We start from the raw sequence: 27797 nt of genomic DNA, 5'->3' as shown, positions 1-27797 counted from the left end.
ACTTTCCTCTGCCGACAGCCGACTCACGCAGCACCACCACCGCCCCTCTACGCCTCCCCTCCCCCCTGTGCGGCGCCACCGCCATCCCTCCGCACCTTTCCTCCCCCGACCGCGCTGTCCGCCTCTACTCCGTGCTCCTCTCACCTTGTGGCCCCCCGTCCATCATGCTTCTGGCATCAACCTCCGACCCCCGGCCGCATTTTCCTCCAGGCACCGACCTCCGACCCTCTGGCCACACTCCCCTCTCCTCCGTTCGCCCACTGGTCGCGCTTCCCTCTCCTGCATTTGCCCCAAAAAAAAAAAAAAAGAAAACCATGTCGGTGCCAACATGGCGGCTATTTCATTGTAGACGGTAGTTTGAAATAAGATGGGGAGGAGATACTTTGGAAAATAAAAAATAATAAAATAATAAAATAATCAGTATTTTCACGTCGTTATCAGACTAGTCATTTCTGTGAAAACATCTATAATCCCATGTGAATTGCAAAGGCTCCTAGCTAAATCTAGTGTGAAGACTCTATAGACTTCTAGTACAAAGCTCGCTATAGCTAACGATCAATTTTCCGTCACTACAAACCAATGAAAGTCTTTAACTATTTGATGGATTGTGTCCAACTTTCCTACACCAACCCCCTCAAGTGTAAGTTGAGGTGTCTTTTCAATTTCCAACTCTCACCAACCCCTTAATTTAAAATGAAAAGCCCTCACCAACCCCTGAAATGTGAACATGATGAACTGAAGCACGCATTCAAAAAGAAGACCAGAAAGCTGGTCTAATCGAGAATTTGGAAGTAACTGAGAAACCCACATTTAAGCCCTGTCGTCCCCACACAATTCTAGTCTAATTGACCACAATATACTTTGTCCATATTCCAGGAGGAGAAGTTTTACCACGACTTAATCCAAAGATGATTTACTCGACAGTCGAGAGGAATCTTCGAAGCATGAGGCTCACATGGTATTACGTGACGCACGCCGAGTATTACCCACTGACACCGGTAGGTGGGTAGGTCTGAAAGCAGATGTGGTGTGCTTCATGTTCATGTCTTGGAGAATTATGGAAGCAGTTTTCTTGGCCAATTCCTGTTTTAGGAGATCCAGTAGTCCTTGTGAAACTTGCCATGCCTTAATTTAGGTGGGACATCTAATTAATGCACAGTTGATATAAATCATGTCGTGATCACAAATGAAGCATGTGAGCCACCTAATCCTAGTTCGGATAGCCTCTCCCTTGTGACCCCCGGTTAATTATTTTTTTCTTGATTTTGTGATCAATGGCTCGACTTGCCGAGGGATTTGAGTCTCTGGAAGCAGAATCTCAACTAAATCCTCTATTCGCGTATCAAAAATCTGCCATGTACTTGAATTATAAAAATTTCCTACAACTTAGGTTGTAGAGAATCATGGTGAACAAGTTGAGAGGGACAAAACTATTTTAGAAGGGAATGCAGGGCTCCGCCCACGCAAACACGATACTGGTGATAATTTTCTCGTCTCCTTGCACGAATATTCATGTGCATTTGTATCTTTGCACGTACAGCTTCGAGTACATCCGCTTGGCGGGATTGGGACTTGGGAGTTCACACTCTTAACCTTGGTTGTTCACACACTCAAATCTTTGGATGATTTGGTCCGAGAGTGGTTGATGCCAACTTCTTTGTGCAAGGCTTGTCTTTGGCGGCAACAACCCACCTTACTCGTAATTAACAAAGAGATTCGGTGGTAGGGCCCGGGTTAGCAACCGGTAGTTACGCTGATAATTAAGTTTAGAATTTGTTATCGTAAGTTGCCCGAGTCATATCTCTCGGAGGATGCGACTCCAGTTAAGAATTATTAACGGACCCCCTAGATGCTGATAAGTGGGACAGCACCGCATGTTGTTTTATTTAATTAATATATAACATCTAGAGTTTTTTTTGGTATTATTATTGGGTAGAACATATCTAACATCTAGTTTGATGGTGCCCCATGTCATGCAGTCTAATAATTTCAATCAAATCCTCTCCTATGTGCCGGCACAATGCAGAATGTTGTGCAGCTCTCAATGACCACCATTAGAAAATAAACAGCCATTGAGGACGTCTCAATACTCTGTGCTGCGATTCGTGCACCATAAAAGATCCATGTTTCAGTAATTTGCCGATCAACGTCATTTATGGGATGAGTACAATAACAACATAGATACTGTAACATCTTATATAAATCAAAACAATCACTTGGCCGGTTCAAAGCTTTGCCATTCGCCATATCATCATTCAAGCGGCAAGACTACGAATTTTTTGCCATTTCACCGACCTAGTCTTTTTTTTTTTTTTCCTTTTTTGGGTGCATAGCAACATAATCTCCTTGCTGGCATGAATTTAGAGAGCTAGATAGCACAAAAATATTGCCTGACACAACTGCAAGTCACCACACCTTTTTTTTTCTTTCTTTCTTTCTTTTTTCCTAATTTTATCCTTTGGTGTTTGGTAACCTGGTCTACGTTTGGTAGAGATCTCTATCTAATTTCCCAGAACCCAAGCACACCAACCTCCAAGGTCAGCCACCTCATTTTCTCAATTTGATAGACCCAGCCACTCATGGTCCCTTCCTGAGTCAAGCAAAGATGGTTTTTTTTGCACACCAATTTATTTTTACGGTTTGGGCAGGCAAGGTCCAGTTCCCATTCTGATGAACCGAACCCAGTTCTTCAAACCCTCCTGCTTTGAAGAACGATACAAGAGCAAGCAACTAGCAGATTATGGATATAGACAAGAATTTCTATAGATTAATATTATTTCTAAAAGCCTCCTAATTTTAGGTTGAATGGTACCATCTCAGGACGAGTAAATTTGCTAATTATTTATTTTAGATAGGTGGAGACTTAAACCCACTAAAGCCCTCCAATCTCCAGAAAGGTTTTTAACTCGTACCCGTCCTACTCTGATGTTTCTTATTTATTTTTCTATAAAAGTGGGCTATGATACGGACACGGCGGACGTCTCGTGATTCACTGGAGTTGCAGTGTGATCGAAATTGTGGCCCCTCGAGCGTCCACACCATGTACGGTCAGAAGTATACACACTGCCTTTTTTTTTTTTTTTTTTGGAAAAAAGAGTTGAAGCATCCCACCAGACTCACACTACAAAATCTGAACCTCTATATTTGCATTGGATTACATTATTGGAAAAGATTTGTTAGATTTTGAAAATCTATTGATTTCGTATTACTATTTAGTTTCGATTATTTAATAATAAAAAGGCACCCATGAAAATCAAAATATAATTTATGATAAAATAATAATAATAATAATCTAAAAATAAATAAAGAATATGTTATAAATAAATATATTTTACATTATCGATAATGCTGGTATTAACATCACAATAACATATCATTAATAACGAGCAAAGTGAAATTGTTAAATATAAGATGTGAATTTTTGCAGTAGAACAGAAAAAATAGGCGCACATCTTGTCTTGTTTTTTCTTACTACACCACGATTTTTTTTCCAAATATACGAGCATCCCACCACCACGTGTTTCACGGAAACATCATCAAATTAGATAGCATCGAGTATTTAAGTGTTTCTGGGAATCTCCCAAGCAGGGATGAAGCCACCTTTTTATTGGAGGTTCGACTAGATCTCCAAATTTTGATGCAATATTTTAAAAATATATAAATATTATTTAAAAAATTATATATATATATTTTTAAATTTTAATAAAAAATTTTTAATTAATTTAGTAGTTTGGATCTCCACCCTCCATCCTCTGTATCTCATATACGAATTCTTCTCGCATTCAATTAATATAATATTATTAAATTTATTTTTATTTATTTATTTATTATTTTAAATTTATATTGTGATAAAAATTCTAGCTACGCCACTGCTTTCCAAGGCATCATTTAAAAAGATAAAAATTAAAATTTATCCATTTAAAAGACCAAATTATTTAAATGGATTATACCTAAAGTAAGAATCTATTATTAAAATAGATTTTATTTAGTTTTATATCTAAGATAGGATAATTTTTAAGACATCATATTTGAATCATATATATATATATTTAGTTATGCCATCTGGACAGAAAAATATTAAAAGCTTCTACTGATTTAAAGAAGGCCCCTATAACACGTCACGATACGAGCCCGTATGGCTTCACACGAGCACCGACAAACCCTAGCCACTGCCCAAGCTTCCCTATTTGGCCGTTCCAAGCCAGTGATCACCTGCGACCGAGGCCGGAGAGAGGAGGCGAGGGAGATTGGTGGTGCTGGAGCTGAGGGAGGTGTGGTTGTCGGTGCTTGCGAGCCATGGGGATTCGGTTCGTCGGGGCCAACGGAGGGAATGGGAGGGGACGGCGATGGAGTGGGGCCGCATAGGGGAGGAGGTTGGTGGCATCGGAGCCAAGGGAGGAAAGGAGTTTGGTAGTCGCACGGAGCCGAGTGCGCGCGCGGACGGCGATGAGGCGAGGCTAGGTTGGTGCGTCGGAGTCGAGGGAGGAGGGGCAGTCGTCGGTACTCGCATGGAGCCACGGGGGTTCGAATTCATCAAGGTGAGGAGGGACCAGGAGGGGATGGCGACGGAGTGGGGCGTAAAGAGAAGGGAGGGGGTTGGTGGCGTCAGAGCGGGGGATGCGGCCGGGGGTGGGGGGGGCTTGGGTGGCAGGAAGAAGGGAAGGGGATAAAAGAAAAAAAGAAAAGAAAGAAAAAAAAAATTCAGGGAGATAAGAAAAAAATATTATTATTTTATTACTAATAAAATTTAAAATATTATTTTTTTAGGATATTAATTTTTTTTAAAATATTTGCTGGGGAAGGAAAAAAAAAAATAAAAAATATTATTATTTTATTATTAATAATAATTTGAAGCAGAAAAAAATATTAATTTTAAAATAATAATAATATTATTATTTTAAAATATTATTTTAAAAATAATAATAATAATAATAAATATATTATTTCTAAAATATTAATTTATTATTAATAATAATTCAAATAATAACAAAAACATAGCAATATCAGAAAAATTATTTTCGTGCATCCGATGCGGACGGCGATGGGGTGAGGCCGCGATGGAGGTGTGTGGATGGCCGTGACCTAAGTTCATGCTGTGGAGGTAGGAGCGGTAGGAGGAAAGAAAAAAAAATAAAAAAAAGAAAATATTTGAAGGGAGGAAGAAAAAAAGAAAAAATATTATTATTTTATTATTAATAATAATTTAAATAAAAATATTAATTTTAAATAATAATAAAAATATTATTTTTTTCAAAATATTATTTTAAAAAAAATATTTTATTATTAATTTAAAATACTATTTCTATAATAACATATTATTTTTTAAAAATTAATTTCAAAAAATTAATAATAAAATATTATTTTAAAAATTATTATTTTTTAAAATAATACTAAAAATATTATTTTTAAAATATTAGTTTATTATTAATAATAATTTGAATAATAATAAAATAAATAATATTGAAAAATAGAATAAAAATGTTCGAAAAATTATTTTCTTCCGGTGTTGCGCGGGTCTTGGACTAGTTAAATATATTATCAGTAAACCAACAAACCTTGTGCCGTGTGGACCGCTGACCGACTCTCCCTCTCTCTCTCTCTAATCTTTCCTCACCGGAAGAAGTCTTAGCCCAAAAGGCTTGATTGCTTGTCAAATATTTATACATTGGCATGCCTCGTCTCATGAGCTAGAGAGAAAGAGAGAAGGGGAATACAAGCCAGGAAAGGGCAATGGAGAAAGCCATCAACAGGCAAAGAGTCCTCCTCCAGCATCTCCGTCCCTCCTCCGGCTCCGATGACCGTCCGGCGCTCACTGTTCGTACCTTAGTGACCAGTTTTGGTTTCTTGATTGATTTCCGTTAGAATTCGTAGGAAAAAGGATTTATATTCGGCTGTTTCTTCTTGGAAAAAAGTTTTTTTTTTTTAAAGCATTTCTTTGTTTCTTGACTCGAAACGGAATCAATTGTTTCTTGACAGACTTCGATTTGTGCTGCTGGGGACAGCGCAGCATACCAGAGGAGTTCTTGTTTCGGAGATGATGTTGTTATCGTCGCGTAAGAATTCCTTCTTGTTGATTTCGATCTGTTTCGTTTCTACTGCTGGTATTTAGTCCCTGTAGAGATGTTCTTGGATCGGTTTCAGCTTGGTCTTCTGCTTTCTTTTTTTAATAATAAAAGATCATCTTATATCTTGCCGCAGAAAAGATTTTGGTTCCCTTTCCCTTGTAGTTAGTGAAATTATTTTCGATCAATCACTCTGTTAAAAAAGAAAAAAGGAGCATTATTACCTGAATCAATTTTCATCAAATAAAAATTGCATTTTACAGCTGGTACCAAGATTTGTTGTTTTTAAGAAAGAGTTTATTTAGGTTAACAATGCAAATTTTATTCTTAGGATGTTATTCTCGTTATATAACAGATATTATAACTAAGAAAATTGCTGCCAAGATAATGGCTGTTTGTTCAATTACCATTGCTAATATATATAATGGAATAGAACTTCTTGGAAACCATTTTAACAGTCAGTATTTTGAACCTTATTACTAATTGGATCTTTATTGCTTAACATACATCACTTTGGACATAGAAACCCTGTTCATATATTTTTGATGTGTGAAAAAGTGCCTGGTGCTCTCTCTCTCTCTGTCTTCTCTCTTTCTTACACACACACACACACACACACACATAAGGAGAGAAAGTTAAAACCATTTATTTCCATAAGATGAAAAATGATTAGAAAAAAATTGTGATATATTTTGAATAACATTAGCATGATTTGTGTGCATGCCAGCAACACAATTATTTTCTTTTAAATGTCTGGAGTATATGCATTCTTATAGAACAACAAGGTTGCATTCTACCAAAAGAACAAATGTTGAAATGAGATGGAGAACTTATCAAAGAGATTTTATAAGATTAAATGATAAAAATACGCTGAGGCCTTTTTAGAATATTACTATTCAAATCTTAATCTTGAGTGCAGCTCACAATATTAATACTAACCTAACAGCACCATATATTCTTCCCATGTTACCTCAAGAAGCTTTGTCAGTATTTGGTTTGAAGAAACTCTCATGAGGTATCACTTAACATGGCATTTGGTTCAAGAATATAAAATCCAGGTTAGCTTGGTTAAGTGAAATAAGTTGGAGGGAATGAAGGAGGGTTAAACTATTCACGTTTTCATAGAAGTAAATATTCCTGGGTTAAGTGGGGTAAATGGATTAGGAGAAAAATAAGGCATTTATGCTGTCCCAATTCTGCCCTTATGAAAAAATGGGTAGACAAGGTTAGGGTTCTCACCAGGCGAGATGCAAAATTTGAGCTTGAGATCATCTTCACTTAGGCGTAAGCTGCCTTAGACCTGATTTCTGGGACTTCTGAATTGGGCCCAATTTAGTCCAAATTGTACCTTGAGCTTAGTTCAATACTTCCTTTTGGTGCCCTTGCAAAATTCAGTCGGGTTTCTGGTGCTAATTTAGCCCAAGCCCCATAAGCAGTTACCTAGACACATTTCACAAGTATGAAGTATCCAACACGTAAATCTTCATCATGTAAACATGACAAAGGAGCACCAATATGTAATATATATGCAAATTGACATGCATGCAAGGCATGCACTGTGCCCTCTAATGAACTCGATCAACAAGTGTGATGTCGTTTAGTAAATATTATGCTTTTTTGCCACATATTAACAAAGAAGAAGGGAAAAAAATCTGTGGTAATTCACTAGATGTGTTCAGACACTTGGTGCTTGAAACTTTCTTTTTTGATGGAATGGAATGGTTGTTAGTTAAGTGCCATTACTTGCATATAAGTTCCCTTTTAACCAGATGCTTTAATAATCTGTGCCAAGTGCTGGCTCTTCATGTTGCCATAAACAAGAAATTTGAATTATAGAGTCTTATGGAGTTCGTGCACTCTGGTGAGTCCAAAAGTTCTAGAAATCCCAGATTCTCAAGAACTAAAGGGCCCAGTTAACACTGGTGACATAAGTTTTTCTCTCTATTAGCAACCTTATGCTAAACTACCACCATAAGAAATTTCTATTCAAAATCTCTTTCTTTCATATGTCCATCAAAATGGGGAATGTATTTTTCAGATCATAACACATTGAAACAATATTAGCTTTCCATAATAAAGTAGAAGGGAAAATATCCATAGCGATACCAAGATGTTGCCTTTGAAAGCCATCTAAACCCTTTCATGCACCCACGCATTGATTTTATCAGTTCTGAAAGAACACATGAATAGACTCTTAAATGAAACCACACAATAGATTCTAGTATCCCAGAACTATGAAGGTGGTTCAATATTATAATTTTCCATGAAGGTTTCCCATTAGACCTAGGCTAAATTGGCATCAACCTCATCAGATATTGAAAGAAATCCTTGTAAACTCTGGTTTTTGGGGAACCTTGCCAAGGATTAAAACCGGTTGGTATAAGCTTGCCAAACAAAATAAGATATATTTATAGAAAAGAAAATCAACCAAATTCCTTTAATCTTCTTGATACATTGCTAGTATAGTGGATTAATACCCAGTGTATGTTGACATTTTCTGATGTATAATTATCTGTTATATTGTGGCATTTTTTGGGTATATTTTTTATTTGTACTTCTTCTGTCTTGTAAAGATGAATTTGTAGCATATCTTCCTTATGCTCTATTTGGTTTATCTATGTCAAACAGTGCTTGTCGGACTGCAATTTGCAAGTCCAATCGAGGGGGCTTTAAGAATACACACCCTGAAGACCTGTTAGCACCTCTTCTTAAGGTTTGTAAATTTTCAAATTCTGGCTGGCAGAAAACATGCTGGCAATCAATTGGTCAAGATCTAGTAAATTAAAATATTGGACTTATCTTGTTTTGCTTGACTTCATGCAATCCTTGATGAACTTTCTGTTGTAGGCATTGTTGGATAAGACCAAAGTCAACCCAAGTGAAGTTGGTGATATTGTTGTCGGTACTGTATTGGCACCTGGATCCCAAAGAGCAATTGAATGCAGGATGGCAGCATTTTATGCTGGTTTCCCTGGTATTTTCTTTTCCTTGTGCTCTATGTTTGTAATGTCTTTCTTACAGTATCCTGCACCTTACACTGTTTTTGTGGATAAAACAGAAACTGTTCCTCTCAGAACGGTGAACCGGCAATGTTCATCTGGACTTCAGGCTGTTGCTGATATTGCTGCTGCTATTAAATCTGGGTTTTATGAGATTGGTAGGATTTTATTGTGGTTTGCCTTGTTCTCATGTTTTTTGGACTAAACTATTGGCCTTACTAGTTTTATATTATCAATGCAGGTATTGCAGCTGGGATGGAATCTATGACTGTAGATAAAATTGGTGGATTGGGCAAACTAATCCTAGAGTATGTTCTGTATACCCAAAGCTTCTTACGTGCTTGCTGTAAAATAAGACATTAGTGGAGATCCTTTTGCATCAAATTCTTCTTGTTATGCTTCAGGCAGAGATGTTTGCACAAGCCAAAGACTGCCTTCTTCCCATGGGCATGACTTCTGAGATTGTTGCAGAGCGTTATGGCATAACACGACAGGAGCAAGATCAAGCTGCTGTGAGTTTTGCAGATGTCTATTTCTTGATCTTGTGTGGCATGCATATATTTACTTTATTTATTTATTTTGTTTTGTTGCCTTTTGCTCTATTTAGGTTGAATCTCATAGGCGGGCAGCTGCAGCAACTGCTGCTGGCAAATTTAAGGAAGAAATCATTCCTGTTACTACAAAGGTGACATTGCTGCAGCAAGATCCTACTATATTTCTTTTTTTGAGCTATATTATTGGCTTATAAGTGGTTTTATAGTTATTTAGTACTAAAAGAAAGGGAATTTTTGCATATTCCCTTCAAAAACCCTTTAATGTGTATTTAGCCCTTCAAATTTGGTATTGCATATATACCCCTCCAAAACTCTAGCATTTGCATATATACCCTTCCTAATATTTGCTTTCAATTCATTATGGTTTGCTACCTAAGAAGTTAACTCAGTTTGCCCATTTACTAGTTTTCCCTGGATGACTTATATTGTTTGAAATTTGAGGTGAATATGTAAAATTTTGCGCTAATAAATTATACGTGCTTTTGAAAAGTAGCTTATCTCTTTTTGAGAAGCGTGCATGCAAAAATTGAAGGATTTTATCTTAACATAGGGGGTGTTTGCAATTTTCATTTTCTTTGGAGGGGTTCACATGCAATGGGAGGGCATATATGCAAATTCTGCACCTTTGGGTGGAGTTATAACACTTACATTGGTATTTTTGTCAGTATTGATGGCATGCACTGATGCAAGTATTATAACTCAGAAGAGATGCAATTTTTTTCTTGTTTTTAGTGCATTGATGGCTTGGGCTAAATGACAAAAAATTACCTCACGTCTAGAAAATTATCTAGTTTAATACATGGGGGTAGTTTTTCATTTGTTGGTAGGAGCAACTGACAAAGTTGCTTTGGTGGAAGCATTGTAACTCCATCCCCAAGTAGTTGTGTGGGTTTGCATACATATTTACACATATGTGCACGTATACATACATAAATACAGGAGAGATGGACTTTGTTCCTTTCTAGAGGAGAAGGTATCTACTCTCAAATCCAAAATCGATAATGGGGCATCAAATGAAAGATCCACCCCACTGATCATGATCTATGCCTCTAAAAATATCCAGAATTCAAACATCACCTATTTTGATGGTCTGTAACCTATGTATCATGGGGACACAAAAATGGACAGGGAAACTATCTTGAAAATTCATAGTTTTTGGTCCCAGATATTTTATATATAACTTAGATCATGATCAATGGTGTGGAATTTGTTTTGGGAGGTCCATCATTGATTTTCATGAGGAAGCATTTGAGGCCAAATGTTCTTAGGAGCATTCTAGCTTAACTGTATAAATAGTTTTCACTTTCTGAAGGATAAATGAGCAACTAAATACTTTGGAAGGGTATACATGCAAAGTTCCCAAAAAGGGAAGAACACTAAGAAAATATAAATAATGCAATCAATTAAAGAAGTACTTTTACTATCAATTGTTGTAGTAAATTTGGTGGTAAAATAAGAAAAATCTCTGAATTGTTACTGAAAATAATATTAAACAAATGTGTTTATGTTTCTTCAAATTATTTTAAAATGTCTTGTTTTTGTTCTTCTTGTTTTATTTTCTAAATATTTGTGTGATAACTGTTATGTGAAGATCATAGACCCAAAAACTGGAGAGGAAAAGCAAGTCATAATTTCTGTGGATGATGGAATTCGACCAGACACATCAATGTCTGTTCTTGCAAAACTAAAACCAGCATTTAAGAAGGATGGGAGCACAACTGCTGGTATTAGAGGCATCTTATGTGAATTTTCAGAAGCATGGCTAATTCTTAGCCTATGGATATTAACCTTGGTCATGTATCTGCAGGCAATGCTAGTCAAGTGAGTGATGGTGCTGGAGCAGTGCTTCTCATGAGAAGAGATGTTGCAATGCAAAAGGGACTCCCAATACTAGGAGTATTCAGGTCAAACACTCCCATTTATACATACACATTTCCAATACATTATAAGATGGTTATTTGTCAAACAAGATTTACTTATAATGTTGGAATGCTCGAATTCTATATCTGTATTTACCTGTCCTCTTAGCATTGTCACTTCATTCATAACTAGGTCACTTGGAACTTGCTTTTGTGGTAGGGCCAATAATTGTTCTTTCTTTTGGCTACTATGTTCTTGAGTCGCTTGACTAATTATCAGGAGTCTTGCCCATGAAGCATCCATTTGCTGAACTTTGATATAATTTTTAAACCTTTTGGTATATGTATCAGCAAAACTTATAGTTCTTGTTGGTGATGTGGTGCCCAAAGTTGACATTAGTTGTCATAATGGGGAACTTGGAATGATTTTAGAAGCCTTATTTTTCATTCAGCTGATTACATATATTAAATGGGTTACTTTTGCAAAGGTAGTGTATTATAATTTAAGTGAGATCAGTTTTATTAAAAAAATATATATGTACTGACTATATTAGGAGCTTTGCTGCGGTCGGAGTGGATCCTGCTGTAATGGGAATTGGTCCTGCAGTTGCAATACCTGCTGCAGTGAAAGCTGCCGGTCTTCAAATTGATGATATTGACCTTTTTGAAATTAATGAGGTAATGGTTTAAGGTCAACTTCTCCAGCTTATTTCCTTTCGACTTTATGATAAAGGAAAATATGCATTTTTTTTAAAAAAAATTGTTTTCTTTTATCTAGGCATTTGCCTCCCAATATGTATATTGCTGCAAAAAGCTGGAGCTAGATCCTTCAAAAGTAAACGTTAATGGTGGTGCTATGGCTTTTGGGCATCCATTGGGTGCTACAGGTATTTATTATAAATCATTTTGTATAATTCAGTATGGTGTATATAACATGCAACTATAGCTTTAAGCAAGATTGAAAATCAATGTCTGAACTAAATCATGCACCATATTCCTCGCATGCTGACTTGTTTTTTGACCAAAAAAGGAGTCGCCTAGTAACTAACTTTCATAACAGTCTATTCTAAATATATTTTAAGCAATAATAAATTGTTACAGATCTAATGGTTCTAGACTACAATATTGGGGTAGAATTGCTGTTGAAATCTTATGTTCCATTATTTACATCTTAGAAATGTAAATTTAAAATCTAACTGGATAAGTTTTTCATTTGACTAGCTGAACTATTTGATATATAAGGAACTTCATGATGCTTTAATCACTAATCACATGGAAAAACTAGTGTTGTGTAAATGAAGGTAATTTTGCATTTTATGCAGCTGCAAGGATTTTGTTTCTTTGTCATTACATTATAATATATGTTTTTTATTACCTTTAGTACATACAAACAAAATTGATGCTATAATAGATGCACTTGTAGAATGGCAAAATATTAATTAATGGGCTAAGCACTACTTCCTTTCTTGTAAAAAGATAGCATATTGATAGCATATTATATAACATAGATTGATAGCATTAAATTTTACAATGTTCTGGTCTGACTCAACAACTTGGATGGCCTGAATCTTTGAGGAACTTGTACCTTTCCAGTAATCCTGTTGAGCATGGCTTTCTGCATGATAATTCAACATGTGATGAAAATGGAAATAAACTGAATGTAATTACATTGAGATGGCAATTTTAGGGGTTCATTGCTTTCTTTCTTAACCTGTTCACAATGAAATTTCTGAGTCTGCAAATGGTCAGTGGTGTTCTTTCGGTATCGGTTCATTTACTTTTTCATATGAACTTATTATTATGTTTTATTTTCTTTTTTCTTTTCTTTTTTTTTTTAACATTAGCTCAAATATTCAGTTTCCTTTTTTTCTAATCAAACTATTCAACATGCACTCCTTCATCTGGCCATAAAGTTAACTTCAAATATTCTGATTTATTTGACATTATCTGCTTCTAGATTTCTGCATAAATGTGCCCAAAGAGGAATAACACTTCCAGATTATGCCGCATTTTGATGACTCCAAAATCTAAATTTGAAAATAAAAAGAAGATGTGTAAACTATTCATTTTGGGATGGATATCATTAGGATAAAATTCTTGCGAACCAGTTTGCCGTAAGTTGCCAAAAATAAGCATAAAAAATAGTCTAGATACAGTAAGTATATGGGAATAGATACAAATTTTTGGTCCCAGACCAGATATAATGAAAGTATTTGAGTAGGAAGTACCATTTTGAATTAATTCATATTTTTGGCACTTGTTTGATCATATTTGAGGTCACCGTAGGAGTCAAATCATGCATGACCTACATGTGATCCACATGATTAGATGTTAGACCTACAAACCCATTCCTACTCCTGTGGAATCAAATTTGGAATGAAATCAGATCACTTTCTGTTTGCTTTGGGTTTACATTCCTCTCAACCTGTTATTCTTGCAATATTAGCTATGGCTGTTTCCAACCGTTTTTCTCACTGAAAAACAAAAGAAAGAGAAGGAAAAACTATTTTTGATTCTTTTGTTTTCTGTAGGTGCCCGCTGTGTGAGCACTCTTCTAAATGAGATGAAGCGCAGAGGCAAGGACTGCCGTTTTGGAGTGATTTCTATGTGCATAGGTCTTTCTCTCTCTATTTCTTCCCCCCCCCCCCACCAACAAAAAAAAAAAAAAGAGAGAAAATTGTGTGCTCTTCTTTGTCTATGAGCATAAGTTGATCGAGCTAAGTGCTTTAAAATATGTGGCAGGTTCTGGCATGGGAGCTGCAGCTGTTTTTGAGCGAGGAGATGTGGTAGATCAACTCAGTAATGCCAGGAGGATCCAGTCCAACAACCAGTTGTCCAAGGATGCCATGTAGCCTTCAACCTTGATGAGTTTATAACTGCGTAGTGAAGTATTGCCTTTATACTGCAAGCTTTGGAAAGTGATAAACGTCCTCATCAACTGTAATTGTCCTTTGCAAAAATAATAAGCATCGTAGAGAGTTAGGTGATACCCTGCCTTAAAGTTGGTTAATGAGCCTCCATAGACCATCCATTGTTTGGACAATGATGTATGTCTTATTGATTATAAGGAATGCCCTTTTTCTCTGGTTATTGGCAAATTTCAGAGGTTGTGGAAGTATTCAGCATTATTTGCTTGTGATAATCTATCTCAATATGTTCTTCACTCTTTGTCAAAGAAAATTCCAATTAATCTGGATTAACATGGAAGAGAGGTGATTTCATGCAGCAGGAACTTTTAAACTTTGCTATGCCGCTTAGTGTAATACTGAAACAATTTAATTTAGTTTTTAAGATTTGGACTTTCCAGTAAGAACTTCGATTTATTAACAGGCCGCTTCTAACCCTTTGCGGAAGGGGTTTGAAGCACCTGTTGCACTTACAATTGGCTGCTCTGGTGGATGAGGGGGCTGTTTATGATCAACGTTTCACATGTCTCGCACTAATTCCAAAATCACACTCGGGATGGATGGGGTACACTGGGAACATTGATCTTAAGGATATTTCCTACAAACCCCACCAAAAAAAAAAAAAAATGAAAAAAATGAAAAAGACCATTTCATTCATTGCAATCACAACGGGTGTGACGAGTCTTTTTTTTTTTTTTTTTTAAGATGCTTTTGCCTTTACTATAACGTATACTTCAAGTATGCCAGTGGAGTTGAATTTATGGTGAATGAGACGTGACTCATGGAGGGAAAGTTGGGGAAAACCATTGGGATGGCATGGTTACGCATAGTGGCAAAACCTGATCATGGGACGGCCTTAGGCGAGAAAATGTCAATTTTATATAAGCCCAGCCCGAAGTCTGAGTAAAAATGAATAAAGTTTAGGCCCGAGATCCGGCCCATATCACAGCTAAAACAGATTGGTCGGGAAGGATGAGGGCAATTTCTATCAAAAAAAAAAAAAAATCAAGGCAATTAGCCAAAAGCTTGAACTCAATTAGTTGATACCTCTTGCTGAACCTCAGCACAAGCTAAATGGTGAAAGATTGGCGAATTGTCCGATCAGATCAACAAAGTCAGCTCAAGCCTACTGTTGATCTTCGAGGAGTTGAAAGACTGAGTGCTGGGGATGGCGCTTAGTGGAGGCTTCTGCATCAAATCTGATCTAAAACAGTAAAATATAAATATTCATGTGTTGGAAAGTATCTTACAGGAATCCTTCAATGTTCAAGTTAAATACCGATCTCAAGAACAGCAAAGATTTAAAAATAACAGGACAATAGCATGATAAATGAAATTGAGAGAACTTATTTGAAGATCCTCCAATATGTATTTATATAGGCAAGGATCAGCATCCATCGTCAAAAAAAACTAGACATAAGCTATGGCCATTTTAGTAGCAACTTATTCGAGCATTAGTCTGCAGATTTTGCTAGTGCAGATTGCTCATACATCACACATAAAAAAACTGCAAGCGGTCGTGAGCCGTGCTGTCACCAGTTGTAGAAGAGTTTGAAACTTGAGAGTAGTTCTACGTGCTTTTTCGGTTGGCCATTTGATGAAGTTTTGTTAATTGATCTGCGATACCAACAGTGGTTGGTCCTAAAACGCATCAACACTTATTTTGGTCCTTCAACCTAAAGGTCCTAATGTATACCAAAAAAAAAAAAAAAAAAAAAATCCTAAAGGTCCTAAAGTTCACACCTGAGTGGTGATCATGGCTGATGAATAATCATCATAGGCAAGGGGAAAAGAAAAAATAAAGAAAAAAAGACTTGAGGCACCTACACTATACGACAAGAGGTATGAAGAAGCTTGGAAATCTATAAATAAAATAAATAAAACCTAAGAAATAGGGGTTCAAGCACGGAACAAGAAGACCAACAAGGTGGTCGCCATATGGTGGTGATACCTGAAAAAGCCTAATAATTGAGGGCAGTGAGTGGTTGTGCATGAAAACGACGCATACTTGCTGGAAATGAGAAAGGAATGATCGAAACCCATGAGACATAATTTAAGCGTCCCCACATGGGCGATGAAACTGTCCCCCTCCCCCTCGACACCGCCCCAAAAACATCATTAATCCCGCATAATTTCCCCAACCGCCCCGCTGCCCGCGAGGAAGAGCGCCAACCAGCCCAGAGCTCAGTGCGGAAGACCCGCAGAGAAATGATTATGCGAAGGAGCATCTTCCGTCCAATTCGTTGGAAGGTCGAGATCCGACGGCGGATGAATCCGATGGTCGCGTAGAAGGGTTTGTTATGGGGACGTTGGCAGGGAGGTCGGTTGGGGGCCTACCCGTGGGATGCTGCCACGTGTGGAACGAGAAAGGGTGCGTCTTGTCGGCTTGTCTCTGGACGGTCTCTTGTCCCTCTCCAGAAATAGATTAAATGAACGAATCGTGTTGCGCTCCGTTTGAATTCTCGGTGAATATATCGTGTTTTCATTTGAAGGAAAAGAACTGGGCATGATAAATTTTTTACCTCTGAGTGACAATATTCTTTCCAAAGTAGCTAATTTTTAGTTTACCCAAAAAAAAGCTAAATTTTATCAAAAATATTTCTTCCCTTCTTTCCATTTATATTCGTCAGAGCGTCCGCTCGCAAGCGTTTTTGTTCTCATTGGAAGCTAAAACGTGGTTAAATAAAAATAATTAGTTTAGTGATTACTCGCCAACAACTCTTTGGCATTTTTTTTTTTAGTAATCTTTAAAATTTATGAATAGATTTTATATGTATCATAATAAAAATTATCCAAAAAAAAAACAAGAAAAACTAAGCAACTTGGCAAAATTTCAATAACTATGAAACCATGCCAAGATATTATGTTCACATACCAATATCTAATACTTATATGGAAAGATATTTATATTTTATATTTTAATATTAATTTTTATTATATTATTATAAAATAAATTTTAAATATAGTTTAATTTATCATCTAAGCACAAAATTGGTATCATAGATTATGATCATCTATTTTACTTTGAGATAAAAAATATACATAAATTTTAATATTTATTTATAATATCTACGAGTAAAATAGGAACATGAAAGTTGAAGCATCGCAGAATCCAAAAATTATTAGATGGATTATATCCAATGAACCAATCCAAATCTCAAAGCATACGTACGATGGATAATGAGATAAATTTTTATTTTTATTTTGATTTGAATAATTTAATATAAAACAGGATAATATGGCGAGCGACTCTTAGACGGATCCACTGGATCTCCTCTATTTAATAATTTTTTTGTAGAATCCTATGCTCATGGATACTGGTCCACACGTGTAAATACAACGGTAATATTCTGCAAAATTACGCGAAAGTATTAGTGGAGAAAGGAAGGGTAGGATTCAAGTCACCGCACAGAAACACAATCCGACAAATTCGCGATATGATACGGATCCGATTCCAAATGCTCCGACACGAGGTGTACCAACGATCTAGAAAACTATATTAAATCGCTGGATTAGATCACTGGACCAGCAAATGGCAAGCAAAGACGAGGAGGAACCGGCCGGAAGCCATAAACCCATTTACCAAGATACGCACAAAAATTTCTATGCTGGAGCAAGCTTCATCGAACGAATCAACAAGGTAGCATTTGGAATAATGGACGGCGGATACGGTCCCGCATACAAACTTCTATCAAAGAGTACGTACCCGAACACCGTTAAAAACAAAAACTGGATGGCAATCCAGTTGCAGTACTTCGGTGTCCCCGGCTTCCCGCGCCATCCGCTCCAAACCAAATAAATATCCACATAAAAATTTCATCTGCGCTCTCTTGATCTGCCGTCCAATTATTCAATTCTCAACTCATCAACGGTCAAATACCAAAACAGCGGCCCACGGTTTCGCTGACTGCATGTATATTCCATGCGGATCGTCCGTACATGAAAACCACGACAGAGACCGGTTTCCCTCCCCGAAAACTCCGATGCCGGTATTTCTCCTCTTGCAACCAGCGTTATCTTTGCACGATTGCCGAAGCATCAACTCCAATAAAGGGGGCCGTCACCCCCTCCTAAGTACTGGCCCGCGATTCCCGTCACCGATCTTTTCCAGAAGGGAGCGATGATGGCAGGCGGCGGGTCCTCCTCCGGCTCGCTGTCGACGGTGTCGAAGGGTCCTCCACTGCCGCCGGAAGCGGAGGAGTTGGAGGAGGACGCGGTGGAGATAGACTACGTGGGGCTGTCGGAAGAGAGCTCCTCGTGTTACCCTGGTGGGAAAGGCGACGACGGCGAAACGGAGGAGAAGGAGGAGGAGGATGAGGAGCTGGAGCTGGGGCTGAGCCTGGGGGCCAAGAAGGCCGGCGGCGGCGCAAGCAGGGGAGGGGCGCCGTGGCGGGAGTACTGTAGGATTCTCACCGCCGAGGACTTCCCGTCGCTGGTCTCGCGCGCTTCGCCGCTGTCTTCCTCCTCCTCTGTTTCCTCCTCTTCGGCGATGCTTGGCGGCGGCGGCGGTGGCGGCGGCGGCGGTGCTGGGGCTAGGAAGGTTGCGGTCTCCGGTGCCCGGGGTGCCGTTGGGTCCACTAATCCACCACCAAGGTGAGGGTTAGGGGTTTTCTTCCTTTTATTTTATTTTCTTTGTTTGTTTAATTTCTTCTTTTCTTTACTATTTGGAGGGAAATTTTAATAGGTTTTATGTCAAATTTGGAATCTCTTTTGAAGTAATGCGTTTTTGGTTTATTTGATTTTTCTTTTTATCATATTACTATTTTAGGTTTTAGACATTTGTTTTTCCAAGATACTTTTGGTGGTATGATTTCTTTATTTTTTTGATTAGTTAATTTATTTATGTGAATGTGGCTGGCCTCTTTGATTGTCGTCAATGGAGTGTTTATAATTTTGGTTTTGATGCTAAGGTTCTTTTATTTGAGATCCTGTTTAATATATATACGCATACAAATATTATGTATATATGTTTGTGTGTGTGTATATATATTTATGTGTGTGTGTGTAGATGTATAGATAGATAGATAGATCTATTTTTTATATATTTGGTGCTATAATTTTCTTCATCATCGAGGTAGAGTTAACCTGATCTTGTTTCGTTTCTACCTTTTAACATAGCTTATTTCTTCTTTTGGCTGGTGTTGTTCTTGTGGTAACAAATATAAGGCTTGACATATTTCAGTTAAGGATGGTGTTCTTTTGTATATGATGTTTATTTAATAAACATAAAACCTCTTTCTTTTATTTTGCATCTTTTTCTTGTATTATTGGTTATTGATTCTCGACTCTCTTCTACCAGTTGATGGTTTCATCCTTTAATCTGTTTTATGTTTTAATTGGTAAGAGGCAGGTGTTTTGCTTATAAGATTTGGTGTTGTATATAATTCTATTCCTCCATTTCTTTAAGTGCATTACAAGAGTTGTGAATTGTGAGTCAATTTTTTTCCTTGGGTATAATTTTGTATGTTTTATAAGGTGAAGTATAATGAAATAATGAGAAACAGAAAACAACAGTCAAAACACTTTATAAAAAAGACAATAGGCAAAGAAAGAAAAAACCACAGAGATTCTGCTTAGATTCTCTACTTAAAATAGAGAGGGAAGAGGACAATGTATATCTTGAAGACATTGCATGCAGAAAATTCTGAGATAGATAGCTATGTGTGCAGATCTCTTCCTCTTCACAGTTTTAAAAGAAGATAAAAAAGCAAAGAAAAGAACATAGATCTTCTCAAACAACAAAAAAAATGAAGGGGAAAAAAAATCTTCTCCTAAGACACCTCTGTTTCTACTGAAGTACCACATTCTTGGATTTTTTTAAATTTTTTAAGATGTAATTGATGCACATAAATGTTTTCCAATAAATAGAAGCACATTGTGATTTTGGCTTAGGTGATGACTGCAGTGTGTGGATGGCCTTCTGTATTAAGAAAAAAAAAATGCTAATACTTATTAGTGAAGAAAAGTTCTAAGCCTTTTAAAGAGCATTAAACAATTCACCCCTTTGCTAATACTTATTAGTGAAGCAAAGTTCTAAGCTTTTTAAGGAGCATTAATCAATTACGTCCATTTGCCCATAGCTTCGCCATAGCGGTGTTCAAGTCAGTGTATTTACTGGCTAAGTGAGGGCTAGGTGAAGTTTGCATTCTCCTCCTGAATTATGTCAGCTTGTCGTATGTCACTGTCTCACTAATATTCGACTTATACCCTACTCTTTGGAAAGAGACTGCTGAAGCCACCATATTAGCTGTAACATCTGTTTTTTATTATTGAGCATTTACGAGGGTGCCACTCTTGGTTCTGGGCGTTAGGACTTCTCTAGTGCTGAAGCTAGGAAATTAAAGATGAGGTATGGAAGATATAATGGCAAGTTTGAAGATTCTGTTTCAGTTACAGTTGGGCTCACTGAGTTTCTTTTTCAACCATTTCTGTGATTTCAGTAGTTTCAATTCAAATTTTGAGATCAACCATACATCACTCACCGATGTGAAAGTAGTCAGGCAGGTAAGGAAAGTAACACCCACCGATGGCACATACATCACATGATCTTAAAATATGTTATATTTTTTGTAAGCTTTGGATTTATAACTCCTATAGTTCCAGTCTAAAAGCCTCGAATCGTAAAAATCATGGAATTGTTCTAAAAGGCAAGGGAAAGAATTTTATTGCATTTAATTGCTTGATGAATTTCTAAATTATTAAACACTAACCAGTGTTAAACTGTAATTAAGTATGAACTTGATACAATGATCATTATCAAATCAAGTACCAAATACCAACATTTAATTATAAACTATAAAGCATGAAAAGTAGATATGTCTCATTTAAATATATGCGAGGTTTAAGCTAAGATCTTGTAACTACAAGCTTATATATAAGGAATCCCATATTAGGTAGGGCCAAATTACTCATTAACCTCTCCTCTTTGCCCTCAGAATATCGATTAATGTCCTTAAGAGTCTCCTACATCATGGAAAAGCTTTTCTTTATATCTATATATGACTTTAGAAGTGATGTATAGTTGCATATCAACCATTATATATAATTTAACATTCCGATTCTTACTAGTAAGCAGGAAGGTCGTAATTGGTTGTAACTTGTAACCTAACATACATATTGTTAGATCCAAACCCAAACCTTGTTTATAACCCTCTGTACCTAACAGAGGACCCAACAATAATAGTATATGGTCTTGAGTATTGGATCGTTGTTGGGTATTTGTTAATCTATTTTCACATTTTTTGTCTATTTTTGCAACATACTAAATGCATCCAAATTGTTACCTTATGAATAGTAAACATTATCAGCGTCACACACAAGAACCCTAGGGCTTGAGGTTAAGGAAGTTTGGTATTGATGCTTTCATTTATTAATTCTCTTAACTCTGCTTATATGCACATTCGCCTGCATTCATGCACAAGCACGTCCATGCACGCATGCAGAGATTTTCTGGTTTTAAGGTATGGATTGGACTAAAACCAAACAACACACTAATTTTTTTGGCTTTAATTGGTAGCTTTCTACACCCAGATCAAGATTCTAGATCAGGTTTGGATTGAGTTAGCAAGCTTTCAGTCCCCATTGTGCCCATGGTAACTGATATAATCCTTGGATCTAGATTAATGTTTCAAATTGTTTAGGTCCTACGGTGACCACTACGGTAGCCCTAAATCAATTCATTTTAATTAATGTGGCATCCTGGGATCCTCCTCTCCTGTTTCTCCTCTTAGATCTTCACACTCTCTTCTTATTTTGGGTGTTTAGAAAACCTCCCAAAATAATCCAACTGCTCCACAACCAAGCTGTAATGTAGGTTCCCAAGTCCCTTTCTTTCTCTGGGTTTTTGCTTCCTTGCAACAGTGGTGCTCATGGGGCCAGGGTCTATAATGATGGCAATGATCTTGGTAGTCTAAAGGGTGGTTGCGTTCTTATTCATGCTGGCATCCAGGTTAATAGGCCTCTTTTGGAAGCATCAATACCTCCCTCACCACCCGCCCACTCCCCCACCCACCCAGCCAAATGCACATATGCCTGCATGCATGCACAAGCACCCCCATGCACATGCAGAGATTTCTGGTTTGAAGTTATGGATTGGACTAAATCAAAGACAACCCACTAATTTTTTGGCTTTAATTGGTAGCTTTATGCACCCAAATCAAGATTTCGGATCAGGTTTGGATTGAGTTAGCAAGCTTTCAGTCCCTATTGTGGCCCATAGTGACTGATATAATTCTTGGATCTGGATTAATGTTTCAAATTGTTTGGGTCCTTAGGTAACCTCTATGGTAGCCCTAAATCAATTCTTTTTAATCAGCGTGGCACCCTGGGATCCTCTGCTGTTTTTCCTCGTAGGTCTCTGTTCTCATTTGGGTGTTTAGGAAAACTTCCAAAATAACCCAACTCCTCCACAACCAAGCTGTAATGTAGGTTCCCAAGTCCCATTCTATCCATTGAGATTCATTGGCTTCTTTTGTAAACATCAATACCTCACCCCTCACCTCCTCCACAAACCCCCCCCCTCCCCTTAGAGTTTAGTTGGAAGAGGGGAACATTGAGCTCACATTCTTTATTAGGCTTCTTCTCAAACATGAAGTAGGGGCATAATGGAAGCTAAGCAAGTTGAGTTCGCATGGTTTCTAAGCTAGCCAAGCTCCCAAGCTTTTTGAGCTAAGCAAGCTTAACTCAAGTTGACCTGAATCTATATGAACTGAGCTTGAGCATTTCTAACTCAAGCTGGCCCCAGCTTGCTTGTGTTTGGCTTGTTTACATTCCTAGGTGCATAGCTTGGTTTGTGAAGCATTAGAATCCATGATTTGGGATGTACAGAAGTGGATAGTTGTTGGTATAAGAGATGAGTTGCAAGTAGGTTTTCGTACAAGGCATTAAAGCACTAGTTGAATTTTGAGTAGCTGGATGGATGATGATATAGTGCAGATGAAACTATTCTCATCATATTATGATCTAGATTTCTATGAATTCTTTTCTTAAATGACTTTTACCTTCACTTTATATTTCCAAACGAGTATGCTTTTGTTTTTCTATTTTTAAAATTTCATTCTATTCTTATGTTATATCTCTCTCTTTTTCTGACTGATGATCTAATTATTTATGTTATTTAATTTTTTTTTCTTGCAGCAGTCAGATGGTGGTTGGGTGGCCACCAATAAGAGCATACAGGATGAACAGCTTGGTTAACCAATCCAAAGATAATACATCCTCAAATGCTGGAGTCATCACAGCACACAAGAAGACTAATGAAAGCAGCAACAACCATCCAAAAGAAGTAATTGCTAGGGAACTTGAAAAGAAAAGGGGGCTTGCTGGGAAATCTCTCTTTGTTAAGGTGAACATGGATGGCGATCCCATTGGGAGGAAGATTGATCTGAATGCCCACAGCTCCTATGAGACCCTTGCAGTAGCACTTGAGGCCATGTTCCACAAATCAACAGGAGGACTTGGTGCTTCCAGACGTGAGTTCCTCCATCCTATATTTTCTCTTTGTTGTCGATAGTGATATCTTATCTTTGATATATTTATTCAGTAGATAAGTCTATTGATGTGTTGGCGGCTAATCTTTAGATTGGACAAGTAATTAATTTACTGTGGATGCTGATAGATGTCTCGAGAACCTCAAAGTTGCTTGATGGCTCCTCCAAGTTTACACTAACATATGAAGACAAGGATGGAGACTGGATGTTGGTTGGAGATGTTCCATGGGGGTATGCATGCTTTCCATGATACTTTTATACAAATGTTGGTATGAACAGTGGCAGCTGACCAACTTGCTAAATTCGTACAAGTTTGCTCATTCAAAAAAAAAAAAAAAAAGGAAAAGAAAAGAAAAAAGAATATGGCTATCACGTTTTAGTGGGATAATATAATTGTGGATCAGAGTCATTTAAATAAAGTAATTGCTCAACTTAATTGGACAGAAATAGTAATTTGTCTGACTTTTATGTTATGTTTCCTATTCTAACATGCCAATCTTATCTACCTACTTTCAAATTTGTGGCTGCAACAGAATGTTTTTAAGCACTGTCAAGAGACTTAGAATCATGAGGACATCTGACAGCAGTGGGCTTGGTAAGTCACATCTTTAGTCAATCTTGCATATGGAAATGTCAGATGCAACTCTTCTAGAACTAAAACAGCCAATTATACATATATCCTTTAAGACCATGGCACTACAAACTCAAATGAGCCTTTTCTCATCAGCTTGGTATCAACCAAGACTGTTAACCATGATTGTGCATGTAAGATATTGGAGCCTTTTTTTGGGATATTGATGCTTTGGCTTCTCTGAGGGAAAGTTCCATGAGTCTGTGCCAATTGTCATTTGAATTTGCTTGGTTTTGTTGTAGAACATGTCTTAAATTTCAGTGCACACACTGTAACTAATTGACGGGGGGAAAAAAAACAGAGAGAGACATATTGTAATTGATCTTCAGTATGTTTGCTTATGTTCACGTCTCTGCAGAACCAAGGCTTCATTCCTCCAAGTCTGGTGATAGGCTAAGAAATGTTGCCTAGCGTCAAAACAAGGCGTTCAGTAGTTGAGGATCGTAGGAGAAAGGTATAAGAACACAGAATTTTTTCCCCTTTGTGGTGGGTGGGTGTTTGGTGGAGGGGGTGGGGGTGGGGGGATGGGTTTGGGGGCCTTGGGGGTTGCTCAATTCTATAACTGTTATTTTGTTTCATTTTGTTCTTTAATCCCCCTTTTTGTGTTGTGTTTATGGGTGTTGGTTGTGGTGGTGGAAATGGTGGAGATGAATGTTTTGAGTTCCCTTTTGTTGGGTGGTTTTCATGTTATGGCATCATGTTTCTTATCTACCTTATTGCTATAAGTATGCTTAATACATGAATTCATGCTTTCGATGGTGAAAATATTTTATGCCCGGCTTTCCTCCTGACCTGAGGATCCAATTGTGTTATTCTTGTTGTAAATGTACATTGGAAGTGTCTTAAACTTCACGCTCATAATGAAGTACTTCTGTGTGACCAAAAGCTCGATAGACTTTCATTATCGATCGAGGTGTATCTGCAGAAACGCATGCTAGCATTCTTGGCAAAATGGTTTCTATCAAATGTTTTGTTTTTTTTTCTGTTGTTGGGCCGTTTTTGCGCTCCTCCTTTGGACAGTTGCTGTAGATCTTGGATTGGCTGCCTTTCTGTGCTTTTAGCTCCAGGCTGCAGTTCCTGGAAGAGAGCTCCATGGGGAAATCAGCTTGGTTTGTCGTGATTTATTGTAATATTCTGTCCAAACAGGCCAAACATCAAACTGTGCCTGATCCATTTGATCCACCCAATTACTAGAAAAAGGGGTCCAAAAAGTCTTCTTCTCGAATAGAGTGGAAAATCGGTGCTTTTGGGGGTTGTGGGTGTGGGTGAGTCAAACTCTCCTCCGGCAATTTAAAGGGAAGAGAACTTTCTTTTTCTTTCCATTGGAGATCAAAGCCCTAGGTAGAGGTTAATCATCGTCAGAAAAGAAGGTAAGTGTTTAAGATCTTTTGGTAGATCTGTTGTTCATCTTTTTTTTTTTTTTTTTTTTTTTTTAATACAAATGGATGCTTACATTGATCTAGTATGAGTGTATCTCAAAAGGTCAAAGAACAAAATATTCTGTGAGACAGGTTTGGTCTTGATATCAGATTCAGTCATAAGTATATTCAGCTACAAATAAGATGATTCAGTTAGTGGTGCTCTTTATTTTTTGAAAGACGTGTTGAACAGCAGTGAAGTTATGAAAATAGAGTTAAATATTGTGAAGAAGTGGATGGGCTTTGAATTGCGATGTGTTGCTTTGAATGTAGTCCATCATGATAGTGGAGTTTTCCTCAATTATTATCCATTCTGTTTGCAGTTCTTGTCGGGCATAGATAATGTCTGTTCAAGCAATATGGAGTTCAACATCTAGAACAGAAGGCTCTAATAGGGGTAATCTCCTCATCACCAGCAATCGAGCATCAGATTCATGAATGACAAAATCAGTATTATTTCGATCATATTTGACACTGTCATCAAAGTTTATCTTGACACATCTTGGAGAAGGGGATTTTTAAAAAATGAAAATAATCTTTCGGATCATTGTAGGAGCAGCATGGAGGTCTCAGCAGTTGGATGCATCAAGGTGCAAGCAACATCAAAGTTGATCTCACTCATTGGAGTTTTTTTAGAATGATCTTTGTTTTTTTCTTGGTTTCCTTCCCTCTTTTTGATTTTCTTGACGTTGGGCAACCATTGGTCTGCAATCCACCAACTACATGGTCAACAGCCTTAGTTGCTGTCAGTCACAATCATATCGGTAGTACTTTATTGTTTCAGAAATGGAAGGGGAATAATAGCTTTTATTTTGATGAGAACCAAAAGAAGAGAAGAAAAAAAAAAAAATTCCTTATTTTTATGAGAACCAAAAGAAGAGAAGAAAAAAAAAAAAATAAATAAGAGAGAAAAAAAAAAAGATAAGAGAATATCTCTCCTCTTTTTCTATTCTCTCTCTACTTTCTTTTTCTTAAAATTTCACATTATCTTTCTAAAAGTCTCTTTAATTGTGTCTCTCTCTTAGAGTTTTTTAAATCTTAGAAAGATTTTTTAATAAACTTAATAGATCTTGATGAAGAAATCTTGACTAATAATTCTTGGACAATTTATCGGTTTCTATCTTGATCAGATAGAGCATTATTAACTTTCACTATCGATTATTTTTTCATATCCTAACATGATCCTTGAATTATAATTGATCAATTAGATGTCCAAGATTGAATCGATAGGGATATCATCACCGACTATTAGTCTGGAATTCATTAGCTACACCATCACAATCTTAGGCGCCACTAGTGACAGCTACATTAGTGGTGCTCTCCTATTTTGACAATAGAAGGGGAACAATATCCCTGGTTTGTCGAGAACCAAAGGAAGAAGAGAAGGGAAAAAAAAAAAAAAAGAAAAGAAACAAAGAAAGAAAAGGGAAAAAAAAAGAAAAAAGAAGGAAAAAAGATAAAAAAAAAATTTCCTCTTCTCACCTTCCTCTCTCTTTTCACTTTCTCTTTTGTTTCTCTATCTACTTTTTCTCTATATATTTCTCTCTCTAAAAGACTCTCTGTAGATTGTATCTCTCTTCTGGGGCTTTTGGATCTTAAAAAGATCTTTTAATAATCTTGATAGGCTGTTGTGAAAAGATCTTGATCAATACTATCGAACAGCTTACTGGCCTCTATCTTAATCTAGTTGAGTATTATTAAATTTCATCATCGACTGCATTCTTGTATCCTAGTATGATTCTTGAATTATGGTTGAGCAATTGGATAACCTAGATTAATGGACTAGGATGTCATTGCCAACCACTGATCTAGGATCCATCGACTATGCCATCACAGTCCTAGCTACAGTCGGCCATAGCCAAGTCAACAATGCTCCCTTG

General features: G+C 37.1%; 2 protein-coding genes across 6 annotated transcripts; both read left to right on the top strand.

Annotated features, from left to right (window-relative positions):
* Positions 1–5596: 5596 nt before the first annotated feature.
* LOC105043155 (3-ketoacyl-CoA thiolase 2, peroxisomal) lies at positions 5597–14564 on the top strand. Its single transcript, XM_010920591.4, is given in 15 exon segments — positions 5597–5814; positions 5977–6053; positions 8691–8775; positions 8910–9036; positions 9121–9219; positions 9303–9353; positions 9356–9369; positions 9466–9573; positions 9669–9746; positions 11207–11339; positions 11423–11519; positions 12029–12152; positions 12253–12361; positions 14006–14089; positions 14217–14564. Coding segments are annotated over 15 exon segments (1380 nt in total). The 5' UTR covers positions 5597–5730; the 3' UTR covers positions 14327–14564.
* A 3798-nt stretch (positions 14565–18362) lies between these two features.
* Positions 18363–26666, top strand: LOC105043154 (auxin-responsive protein IAA12). Of its 5 annotated transcripts, none has more exons than XM_010920589.4 (5): positions 18363–18973; positions 23519–23850; positions 23997–24099; positions 24402–24463; positions 24858–25208. In XM_010920589.4, exons 1-5 carry the CDS (start codon positions 18501–18503, stop codon positions 24908–24910), a joined length of 1023 nt encoding a protein of 340 aa, XP_010918891.1. In that variant the 5' UTR covers positions 18363–18500; the 3' UTR covers positions 24911–25208. The 5 variants fall into 5 exon arrangements, with proteins under 5 accessions (XP_010918891.1, XP_029119814.2, XP_073112146.1 ...); XM_029263981.2 differs by lacking the exon at positions 24858–25208 and adding an exon at positions 26241–26665 and having other exon boundaries at positions 18375–18973; positions 23516–23850; XM_010920588.4 differs by having other exon boundaries at positions 18377–18973; positions 23516–23850.
* The last annotated feature ends 1131 nt before the right edge of the window (positions 26667–27797 follow it).

This window comes from Elaeis guineensis, chromosome 4, assembly GCF_000442705.2.
Source record: "Elaeis guineensis isolate ETL-2024a chromosome 4, EG11, whole genome shotgun sequence".
Lineage (NCBI taxonomy): Eukaryota > Viridiplantae > Streptophyta > Magnoliopsida > Arecales > Arecaceae > Elaeis > Elaeis guineensis.
Note: the sequence above shows the minus strand (reverse complement) of the source record. Positions and strands in the feature narration are given on the sequence as shown.

Bases quoted from the DNA above. Each gene is read 5' to 3' on its own strand.
- LOC105043154 (XM_010920588.4), top strand. From the start codon at position 18,501: ATGATGGCAGGCGGCGGGTCCTCCTCCGGCTCGCTGTCGACGGTGTCG. The intron at 18,974-23,515 runs GTGAGGGTTAGG...TTTTTCTTGCAG, and splicing joins TCCACTAATCCACCACCAAG to CAGTCAGATGGTGGTTGGGT. The intron at 24,464-24,857 runs GTAAGTCACATC...ACGTCTCTGCAG, and splicing joins ATCTGACAGCAGTGGGCTTG to AACCAAGGCTTCATTCCTCC.